General features: G+C 34.2%; 1 protein-coding gene across 1 annotated transcript; it reads right to left on the bottom strand.

Moving 5' to 3' along the window:
* Nucleotides 1-980: 980 nt before the first annotated feature.
* Nucleotides 981-10,494, bottom strand: LOC108199624 (probable starch synthase 4, chloroplastic/amyloplastic). Its single transcript, XM_017367530.2, has 16 exons — nucleotides 10,158-10,494; nucleotides 8,750-9,116; nucleotides 8,379-8,460; nucleotides 7,219-8,272; nucleotides 7,088-7,139; nucleotides 5,616-5,738; nucleotides 5,450-5,525; nucleotides 5,193-5,377; nucleotides 4,898-5,092; nucleotides 4,733-4,804; nucleotides 4,003-4,212; nucleotides 3,337-3,462; nucleotides 3,086-3,235; nucleotides 2,907-2,968; nucleotides 2,717-2,792; nucleotides 981-1,676 (listed from the first exon to the last, which is right to left on the bottom strand). The coding sequence occupies exons 1-16, from the start codon at nucleotides 10,277-10,279 to the stop codon at nucleotides 1,500-1,502; spliced, it is 3,129 nt and encodes a 1,042-aa protein (XP_017223019.2). The 5' UTR covers nucleotides 10,280-10,494; the 3' UTR covers nucleotides 981-1,499.
* Between the last annotated feature and the right edge of the window lie 1,900 nt (nucleotides 10,495-12,394).

Raw genomic sequence — 12,394 nt, 5'->3', positions numbered from 1 at the left:
TTATATGAGCCCAGACACAACCTACTAGTTATCTTGTAATATCATTATCTATGCTCTCATTGGTTGTCAAGATTTTATCCATGTTCCTCCTCTCTGAGATCCACTAGTTTGAGATTTTACCACAAGATGCTAGTGATCAAGTAGGGTCATCATCTGCTACATCCACTAGTTTGAGATATCATCACAAGATGTCAATAATCAAGTAGGGACATCATCTTAAGACAACTTCTTTTGGTTATGTTATTGTTACTGCTGAAAGAATTTGACAGGCTGCAATGTGAGCCTATTGCCTGTGTCTAATATCTCTTCACTTTTATTAACATCATGATTTTAGGCTTTAAATTTTGACATGATGTTTCTAGCTGCGGATGTAACGTCGCAGTGATAGTAACACTATTGCATCAGAATCTAGCGTTTGCATTAGTAGATCATCGCAGTGTTAGCAACTCTAACGCATCAGAATGCAGCATTTAGATTAGTAAATTATACTTTTCCCAGGAATGATATATTACCAAGGGGAAGGGAGTGAAGGAACTCAAGATAGGAGATTTCACTGGAAAGAAATTTCTTTACAAGCAAACAACAAAGTGGTCCTAGTTAATCTGGGCCATTAAGTTAGTTCCCATACATTATGACACCTAATGCGTCCATAATCAATTTGTCGAAACTCATCTCCTGCCACTTCTATCAGGTCTTGCGAAGCTTTTGCTGAGCTCAAGGCTCAGACTTGCTCTACAGTTTCCAGTTGTCCTCAGTAATTTTACAGCAGTTTCATGACTCCAGGAATTGCAGAAGGAAACAGTTAAAATTCAAATCTTCTAAAGACTCACTGAAAATTTTGAATCATAGCAATTATAAAACGGTCATAGGAATGTGTGTTTTGCATCTAGCAAATTATTCTCATTTCATCATCTTTGAAGCTCATATGTTTTAAATAAATCTGTTGGAGATCTTCACAAAAAGCAACATCAGCAGTCCAATTACATATGAAAACTCTTCTGAACTTGTATACATCAAAGATTTGGGATCTACATGTACAGTACCTGTATAGTATTTTTGGTCGAGCCAAATTACCTTGCAAGAGCAGTATAAATCACTAGCAGTCAGTCTATCAGCATATACAGATATACAAAGATTAATAAATAAATGATTGGATATGCTCTATCAATTGAAAATCAAAAAAAGGTGCCAAAAGAATCTCTGACCAGCTTCAACAGCCGTCCTTTTCCCGCCACTGCAAGCATACTTCGCATACTTTGTCAGTAATATAACCTCCTAACAGCTTCACATTATTCATATGGCCTAGAATTCAAGAATACTTTCCAACTTGGCCTGTTTCTTGTCAAGTGCGAATCATGTACATATTAAACAGGACATCAGTTCACTCGGAGACCCATTCTAGTCAGTTTAAAATGCAAAGCTCCTGAAAAACTGGCTTTGGACAGATTGAGTTGCTGACATGAATCTCATGCAGAAACCTTGGGAATTTAAACAATATCTTAAGAACGATTAGCCGCTTTTGCCCTGGCCACAGATTTAAGATATAATTCCTCATATTGTAATGCTGATGAGTCCCAACTGAAATCTATGTTCATGTTTTTTTGCACAAGTTGTTGCCAACTGTCACTATCATTCTTGTAGTGGTAAATTGCTCGGTCCAAAGCACTATTAAATCCCTGCAAAGAATAGTTACACATACAATCATCAAAGAATAGTTACACGTACAATCACGAGTAGAAAAATAATATTTGCCTTTTCACTTTAAACTCTGTAATAGGTGAACAATTTGTATAAACTTGCGAGATTAAGGTAAGAGTAGATAATGTTAATAGAGAGATAAAAAGGTAAAGGACTTGCCTGAATGAACATTCAATATTAAGGTATAACATCAATATATATAACAAAGAGATATCGTCAGGTACTCCAAATTTATTTAGAGTTTGGAGCTTAAGGTTGTCAAGTTAACAATGTTAACAAAGACAACTTACTAACGAAGGTATGATTTTGTACAAGCTTCTGCACAGCATTAGCTCACTGAATTTGCATATAAGAAAGCTTCAGATTTTCAAGTGAATTCGTTTATATTTCAGTCCTGATCAAACACTAACAATACGAGGGTGCACTAGTAATATAAATGTTGCAAACTGTGGGAAACTACTTAATATAAGAGGATCAGCCTGAAAAACATAGGTGATACAAAGCAAAAACTTATATTACTATTATTGCATGGGCGATAGAAAGCAAAAACTGAACAAGAACAAACTTAGTCATAAGGCAATTAGAAGTTCCTAGCCTTGAAATGATTAGCGAATAATCATGTTTAATCTAATAGAAAGCAAAAAACTAAAACTTAAATATCTGTATAGGGTCATATTCAAGAGAGAACCATTAGAGAGAAAACCCATAGAACCATTACCTTATTTCTGGTATTAGCTAGGATTCTGCAGCAGAACTTCACATGCAAAAAATGTCAATATTTATGTATTATGTTTTAAAATTATTTTTGAACACACACAACGAAGAAAATACATGAAAAAAACATGTATTTAGATTTAGATCTTAAAAATCTAATTAAAATTTAGGGTTCTGTAGCAGAACCTCAGTGGTTCTATGGTTCTATTTTAAGGACCGGTTCTCTCTTGAGCGCGACCCTATCTTGTATAATATGCGCTGTAAATTATATTTCAAAATAGTATTTGGCCACACAATTATATACCTGTTCATCAGCTGTAAAAAATGTATAACCATTTCTGAAGTGAACTGGAATACTGTCGTCATCAATGTCAAATACACTTCACACCAAAAAAAGAAACAATTGAGAAATAGAAAATTAGCACAGATATTCTCAAGGCAGATTACCGATAACAAGTAGTCCAAAATTTGATAGTCAAGCAGAATCAAGTCACCTGTCATTTAGGCCTCCGGTTTTTCTAACTACCGGAACTGAACCATATTTCATCGCTATCATCTGCAAACATATATTAATTCCTGTAAGATATCTATCTACAAAAGAACCATAATATTTTTGTTATGATTCGAGATGATTATTTCTCAGGTCACTGATGAAATTTAACATAATCATTACCTGTGTAAGCCCGCAAGGCTCAAAGATGGATGGAATGATTAGCATGTCTGATGCTGCATAGATCAAATGGGAAAGAGACTCATCATACTTCAATAATAACCTCACATGTTCATGACTTTGAAAATGATTTGCAATCTCCTCAAATTCTTTCTGCAAATATAGCAATTTTATAAACAGAAAAAACAACTTATTAGTATAAACGCGGACTAAAACCCGAAGTGCTGATGCTACAAAGGTGAACAGAAACTTACCTGGATATGAGGAACTGGGCTTGAACCAAGAAGTACAAATTGTCCTCCCAGCTCCAGTGTTCGGTATATTGCATGTCTTATGAGATGCACACCCTTTTGCGGAACCAATCTTGTGACACAACCAACCTGCATAGAAGAAAATTAATTATATTAGGTAACATTCTCCAAAGAGATTTTAATTTATATAGATAATGCACTGAAAACAACAGAACCAACAAAATTTTTATTAAAACTATCCAGTGAAAAAGTTTGTTCAAATTTCTGACATACATCAAAAATTGTGTTATTGTCTTTACTAGGACAAAACTCGCAGGACAAGTAAATTACAACTTCATATACATCAACTCCATGTGCCAAACAAAGCAAAGACAAAACTCGTCTAGTTTTGCCATGCAATCAATTTCCATAAATGATTTACCATATTTAGAAGCTAACAAGCAAAATTCTGGACTGTAACTTATCCAAAATGATTCAAGTAATATGGACAGAGTGGAATTTTAGTGCAAAATGCAATGAATATAGCTTGCAATTAAATACGATAATATTACCTTGACTTGCCACAACACTATAGTCTCAAAAGAAAGAGATCACACATAATGAATATCTAAGTAATGTAGTTTTTGAGTTATTTAGATAAGTGCATCAAAATAGATAGACAAATTTTACCAATGGTCGCCAGACATCAGCAGAGGAAAGCCCAAGTTGCCTTCTTAAAGCTTCCTTGTTGTCGCTTTTACCCTGAAGATCATTGGCACTGTATTGAACTTTAAGATAGATATCAGTTGCTGGATTCCATGTATCAGTATCAATTCCATTTAGAATTCCAACAAACTTTTTAGAATGTGAATTAAGGGTTGAATGCAAGCCTTTTCCTCCCTGTTTAATGAACAAAATACAAAAGCTTTCATGAGGAGTCACCTTATCTGACAGAATATAAATAATATAGGCAAAAGCTAATTCGAAATCCAGGTCAAACCACGCAGTGACGATCCTGATGCTTATGACCTGTTCTAATTATTTAGCTTAACTATAATAACTACAGCACCAGATTTATTGAATGTTTTTTAATAGAAGTGAATTTTTGATCTATCAACAATTACTGGTCATCTCAAACAGGGTTTAGGCAATCTAGCATGTAGTAGCAGTGTAAGACAGAAAGTCTTATGTGCAGATATTGAGCATCAAATGTTATATTAGTCTGTTCAGTGTGTTCAACAAACACAGCATAATTTAATCTATACACACACTGAAAGCCATAAATACAACCGTGCAACGTCTTTCCTCAATCAAGACTTTTATAACTTTAACTTGTTTATACACACTTTCTGTATCATTTTACATGGCAACAAGCTGTAACAATAAAGCATGACCTCTTGAGAGAAATTATCACACATACCTCTGCAGTCCGTACCTCTTGTGCATAGGTTGGTGACACTGTCGTTACAATATTGGAGTACACGATAGCACCCTAAAAGATATTAAAATCTCCTTATATACCAGTCAAATGGATACTTAAAGCATAAAAAATCAATTTGGCCATTAATGAATGAGGTCCCATTACCTTAAGGGGATTAATCCTATCATGTGCTGAATGGTCCTGCATCCTATCTGGCCTGTTTAAGTGGCTAACATCTAGCCCGCATAAAGCTAATTCTGAAGCTGGTGCAGTCCCTTGATACTCGAAATTGTGGCATGTAAAACAGATTCTGGCTGAATTTAGACCTTTTGGTGCATATATATCCCAGTAAAGTGGAGCCTTAAACAAAATTTGAAAAGATAGCAGAAAATAAACGGTAAAGATATAAATCTGGACACCACAAAAGGACCAATGAAAACTGAGGTCTAAACATTTGTACCACAAAAGATGTTTGCCAATCATGGCAGTGAATAATGTCCGGTCTCTTGCCCAGTTGAAGCAACAGCTCAAGTGCTGCTCTGCTAAAGTAAGAGAAACGCCTGAAATCATCGTGTTCCCCATACAACTGTCCTCTCCAGAAAAAATTGCCCGGATGGTGAGGTTCAATGAAATAGACAGGAAGGCCTACAAAATAATAGTTCAGTACTAGGAAAAAAGTTAATTAAAAAAATGCCCTGTAACAAAAAAGCACTCGACCTTCCACAGTGCCAACCCAGACTTTATTTTTAAACATCCTCCCTTCAAAATACGACTCGAACATCATCTCTAAGCCCTGGAAAAGATTAGTACATTATTAGATATAAATGTTTTCTGAATTGATGATCTTTAAGGATGAAAGCTGTGATCAAAACAATGAACTTGCCCTCAAGTCTTCAACATGCTCATATTGCATGCAATCATATTTTGGAAGAATAACTTCTACAAGGTGCCCCTTCTGTTGTAGTGCTTTGCTAAGACCCGTCAAGACATCCCCAAGGCCACCAACCTTCAACAACAGCCGTGAAATCAAGTCAGATTCGTCTTTGCCTGTATAAAATCAAACAATAGACAACATTCTTCGATGGATTTCGATAATATATTTTGAAGGTATATACAAGAAACTTTTTTTATAGTGATACACATCTTCTCAACTCCATAAAGTCTGAACAATGTGTTTTTTTTTTGAGAAAAAGAATGATGCTAGATGGTGTACTATTATACTATATATACAATTCCTCAAATAACTTGCACATATGTTAATGTCAAGAAAATCAGTGATAAGGATTATAGATATAAGCATGCATAGAAAGTCAAATTAAAATCTTAATAGTGTCAATAAATAGATGTCTTGAATTCATATGACATGTAACTGAAATATAGGATAAAATCAAATATAATAGCTAAACATGAAAACTACTCACTCCGTCTCTCTCATTTCTTTGCGGGAGTGGTTTTTTACTGAATACAATTTACAAAGTGATTCTCAGATCAAAAAATTCAGTATTAGATTTAGTAATGACTTATTAAAAAGAAGGGACTTGAGAGTTGAGACTGCGCAACACTGATGACCTTAAGTATAACTCATTCATTCACTACATGTTATTATCTAGAATTCTATAGAAAATTAGAAATCCAACCGAATTACTCAAAGATATATTGAAAACTGCATGATCTGAACCAGTTGTATCCTATTAGATTCAGTAGTAAGTGAAGTCTGCACTAAATATTGCTTATATTTACTCTTGCGCATTTTATTCATAAAGGCTACATTATTATAATTAGTTTCTACTTTCTGTGTTCAGACATATAATGAATTATAACCGAAAATCACGAAGAGGCAACAATGTCAATCATGTCCATAATACCATGATAGATAACACATAACAGTCTTTCACCATAAAAAGTTAGTCCAATTGAGGAAAATTTTCAGCTATAATACACATGATATCTTAGCACAATGCAAAGCTCTACTGGTTCTTGAAATTGAGGAGATAGTACAGTAAGTGAACTAAAAATAGCCGTATAAAGGGCTACACTTCTGAAGCTATGCTGAAGACCCTGGCGATAATTAATGCTCCTAAATAGTAATAAAAGGACTATTATTAGCACACTTACTGAATCTGCTATAATTGCTGCTTACCTAAGCCATCCTGAGAAGGGCGGATATACAAAGTACTTTGTGAGTTGTGAAAAAGTCGAACTATTTATGTTAAAGATATATCTGATTATGCTTAACACTCTTAATATACCAAGATCAAGTAAGGATCCCCTCATTATTGTCCACAAAGTTGATAAAAAAAAAAATTTAAAAACAAGAAAGAAGATATAAGTATTATTAAAGAGCATACAGTTCACCTTAGCAACTGGTGCCATCTCCGCTGCAATGTGAACAACATGCAGTCCAGGACTAGAAATCAAAAAAAAAAAACACAAATTTAGAATTTGCTAGCTTCACAAACTAAAATCCAGTAAAGGATAATACACACCGATCCACTGATGATATTAGTCCAAGAAATGTTCTAATAGTTTCACGCTCGTTCTTTTCTTTGCACTCCATGTACGCATCACGAATCCGTCCATCCCTCTTCCAAATCATCTCTCTCAATAGGCTTGCATTCTCGGATTCAATTTTTTTCTCAAAATACCATGAATCAATCATAAGCAACATATGGCTCCAAAATTTACGAGGCATGTCATTAGCAGGCTCAGCCAATTTGCTTTTCTTGCTTTCTTCTCTCAAAATAGTAAGAGTGTCCTGAAATTCATTCACAGATTCCTGATATAACTGTATATAAGAATGAATTTCCTCATCAGATCTTTGAAGACGTTCATCCAGGTGTTTTATCTTCTGTTGCATTAAAACATTATATTCTTCCAGCTTCTCTGATGATATTTTATACACATTTGCCTCTTCAAGAGATTCTTCCATCCCTTCAATCTTGTTCCGCAACACTTGATTTTCCTGTAAAACTAAAGTAGCTTGATCGGCCTGTTTTGCTGCCTTGTCCAGCAGTGATTGCAGATGTTCTACTCTCTCCCATAGACTCTTGCATTCTGACTTTAATGTAGAAAGTTTTGAAACATCTTCCTGTGAAACAGTAATTTTACGTTCCAACTCTTTCACAGATGATTCCAAGTAGGTACGTTCTTTCTCCATTAATAACACTCTTTCACCTGTTCCCTTCATGTCAGTAAGCTCTGCTTTCAGAACTTTCAAGTCTTCCTTTAGCGAGATATTTTCAGTCCTCAACAGATTTACCTCCTCACTAAGAGACTGAATGATGTCGTCATTTGGAATAATGTCATGTACATTTTCAAGAGTGCCACCCCTTCTAGAAAGTTCTGCTTGCAACTTTTCTAACTGATCTTCAAGAAGTTCCACATGTAACCTTTCTTGTGAAGCTACCCTAATCCTGGCATCAGTTTCTGCTAGTCTCATTTCCAAAGAGTTGATTTCCCCTTGTAAAGTCTTCTTCTCACTAAGAATCTTCTCAAGATCCTCTAGGGCACATATTCGAGCTTGGTTGAGAAGATGTACGTCTGTCATATAATCAGTAAATTGCAACAATATGAAATTCACATATGCGAATTATTCTAGAATTAAAACCCAAGTAAATTTAAAGATGTAAAGAGAAGGATGTCATACTCTTCTCTGCATGTCTTATCATTGCTATCAAATCCTGAATATGGACATTTGAATTTACCAATCCCCCGTCGGCATTCAAGGACTATTAAATAAAGGTGAATTATTAGCATTCTGATAATATCATCTCCCTTCTTCCGTTGCAATGAGGGGAGAAAAAGGAAATTCATGAATTAGGAATAGAATCATCCAATTAAGTATATGATGGAACTTTTCGTGGAATAATACAAAAAAAATCTCATTTATCATTAAATCTTGAGAAATCAAAGTAAGGTTTTAAATATGTGTAAATATATTGTAAGTTCAATGGAAGTATAAATATTGGACGATGAATGCACACACTATACTCATACGTATGTATACTTGCACCATACCATTGATTGATTCTGCTTTGAAAGAACTAATTTTCGCGAATTGTCATTCTCAGCTTCTCCATTTTTCTCAACACTGTTGAAATTTATGCCCAAATTGCTGTTTCCGGTATTCTCAGCTGCTCCATTTGTCTCAACACTATTGCTAGCCATAGTCTCCAGATTCGTGCTCGACTTGTTCTCGGCTGCATTCACTGCTCCATTTGTCTCAACACTCTTCCCAGACATAGTCTCCAAATTCGTGGTTGGGATGTCATCTGTGTTGGAGTTCTCTGAATCACTCTCTTCAGCAACACTTGGTCCAAATGATACATTCTTTGGAGATTTTCTTCTGAATACTTTTTTAGTGTAAGGTCTCTTTTGTTCCGAGCTGCACAGTGTTTATAAGTAATTATAATTTTGTTGGTCCTCATTACATTATCAGTCCCCTGTCTTCCTATCGTAAACATCAAATAAATGTTGCACCCTATCATATACAAGCACGTGTAGAAAATATGATCATCTTCTGTCTCCCTAAGATGGCATAATAACTCATGTCCTTCCACTTATAATGCATGTGCCAAGACTTCCTATAACACAGGGGAGGATATATAAAGTACTGAGGAGTCCCAATCGTGCACCCTCAATTATGTTCTTATATACAGTAAATGTTAATAACAAATTTAAAATATCCACCAGCATGTTGCTAAGAACTAAGACACCCCAATTGGGTTTTACTAACTGAAACCAAAAAATTATTGAACAAGTAATTGATAGACAACTAAACACAAGACTGAAAAAATATTAATGATTATCCAAAGCTTTCAAAGATGGCTTGAGCCTTGAGACTCCCAATACCCCGAAGGAACTACAAAATACTCCTGAATGAATCTATTCCCCTATTCTTCTCATATACCCTCACAATTCTCCAACCTCACCTTTTCCACTAATCTAATATGTACTTCCTTTTATGCCCTTGTAACATGTTATCATAACAGGAGGTTTAATTGCATATGTTTTAGAGATGCCTTTAACCACTTACAAAATAGAAAAGAAGAAAAGGAGTTCTCGCGAGGATATAAGTCATAGTTTAATAACGTTAATCTGATCTATCCGCCATTGTTTGTAAAAGTCGACTTCCTAATCTCAACCTTCAGACATTATATTGTTCCTAACACTATAATCATTTTGCATTAAACATTAAAGCACAAACTCAACTTAAACACCAGAGCGAATATATACAAACAGTGACAATAATTTAGCATTAACATCAATATCAAAACAAACACTAATCAAACACACATTACTGCTAATCATCACAACCGATCACACAATCAAAACAGCAATTAAACCAAAACTACACAGTCAAAGCAACTAATCACACAAATCACAAACAAATCAAAAGCAACTTCACAAAGTACACATATATTACCCTGAATTAGATTGGCGCATCATAATCAAACGGCGAGAAGGCACGGGATAGAGCCGTACACTCAAATGCTTCGGTCTTATCCATCCTTGGCAGAGAAAGCTAGTCGATAGCTCCGTCGCCATTAGAGCACCGAGCTCTGCTCTATTTCACCTTCAGTGTGTGTGTTAGTGTGTGTTATTTTTATCTCTTTTTGTGTGCAGCAGAGCAGATGAGTTGAAATGGTTTAATTATGGTGACTAAACGGTTAAGAAGCAAGCGAGCTTCATGTGTAGAGTTCTTGGGAGGGGAGTTTTGAGTGTTGTTAAATTAAAGTGGGGGATTTTATCTTTCTTCGGGGGCTTCGAATATTTCTTCTCTGGTTATTATCGTCTGCGTGCAGGTGTTTCATAAAGTTTCTGCACCATTACGACATCATGCATTTTAGTAATTTTTATTTTATATGTGCCATTTTTTACTTTTTCTTTTTTAAAGTTTACTATATGAGCCAACTCTGTGGTGTTTAGTAAAAAATAGATGTAGATAATTGAAATAAAAGCACCTATTATATACTAAAAAAAAGCCCCTTTTTTTATTTTTTTTTGAGAAATAATATCCCATCATATCCTAAAACGGCTGCAAATATCACTCCAAAATACTTATTAATTTTATGATTAGATTTTTCATTCAAAACGCTAGATCGTGTAATATTTTTTTCTATTCTTTCTTTCAATTCAATTCAATTTAAAAGTACATTTTGAACGAAAAACCAAATTTGAAATTGTGTTTTGAGCTAAAAAGTGAAAACATAATTTAAGATATGTTTTCAGTTTTTTTTAAAAGTAATATGAAAATACTAGGTGACATTGAGTTTTTAAGTGTTAAATTTTAACACAAGGTAAAATAGTATTTTAGAATGTGAAATGGGGCCATCTTTTAAAAATGAACTATTTGGGAATTCTCCATTTGTCACATTTTTAAGAAATAATGTCCAAACATCATATCCTTTGAAGGGATAGATCGAGAGTAGAGCAATCAACTATCACTTTGATCTCAGCCAACCACCACACTCCGTAAATATGTTTGTTTAGTGTATAATATTTTATATAAGAAGTTCAGGTGACAATTTCAGGAGGTTCCGACTTGGAGGCAGAGGTTAAAAATTCCCGAGAGAAATACCAAAGCACAAACAACATAGCTTGCTGATTGCGGTCAATAGTAAGTTGCCAGAACTGAAGAAATTTTTATCAGTTTCAGCTATTTATGGAATCCATAATCAGCCATAAACAGCAATGTAATAATAACACTATAAGCAAAAACTGTCCCCGATACTTGTTAGGACAAAAATATACTTGCAGAAAGTAAAAGTTCAGAAAACGTGCTGTACATCCTCTGCAGTTCCCAGCTAAATTATTCAGAAACTAGGCTTACTAAGTTCTTTATGTGGACTTGAACAGAATACTTCTTTATTTAGCTCATATCATCTATACTTCCTCATTAAACATATAGCTTGATCATTCCGGAAAACCAGATGATTAATCATAGCTTGATTGCTCACTCAACAATTTGAAGGACATTGTAGTTTCTATTCACAATTTCACATGAATTCATTTAAGAGTTGTCACCCTGTTCATCATTGCCACTCCGAAATTTTCAAAATAGGATCAATACGAGGTGTAAATGGAATAGGAAACAATATTAACCCGAAGAAAAAAAGGTCATGTTGAATATTATATATGTTAAAATAAGATTATCAAATTTATATATATTAAGTTCTCAACTATTTAATTATGTATTCATTTTCCAAAACTAAGTTCATCCATTTTATCAGAAAATAATAATAATAAATTTATCGGTAATGATTCAAGTGAGAACATTTTGTATGTGAGAATAATGAGACACTTATTAGAAAGTGCAAAATAATTGTTTTGAAAAATTTTCATTTTTTGAATGTTGTATCCAGCTAAACATAAATGTTGACTGTTCTCACACAAAAAATTGTCTCCACCGACCGTGACTCTAAATTTATTCATGGTCAAATATAAAATTTCTAAAGTTAAAACTTCACAATATTCAGACAAACATATAAACTTTTTGACCAACTGCAGGTTATTTTCTAATCAATATAAATTGGTACAAGCTGCAGATGCAATAGAATCTGTATGATAAATACTTTAATAGAATATCATTTGAACCGTATATATATCGCACTTTGTTATATCGAGGAAGTTTTTTATGTGCATGTGGTTTAGAGAAATTGG

This window comes from Daucus carota, chromosome 8 (genome assembly GCF_001625215.2).
Source record: "Daucus carota subsp. sativus chromosome 8, DH1 v3.0, whole genome shotgun sequence".
In the NCBI taxonomy this organism is placed as follows: domain Eukaryota; kingdom Viridiplantae; phylum Streptophyta; class Magnoliopsida; order Apiales; family Apiaceae; genus Daucus; species Daucus carota.
The sequence above is the reverse complement of the archived record's forward strand: the minus strand, read 5'-3'. Positions and strand labels throughout refer to the sequence as shown.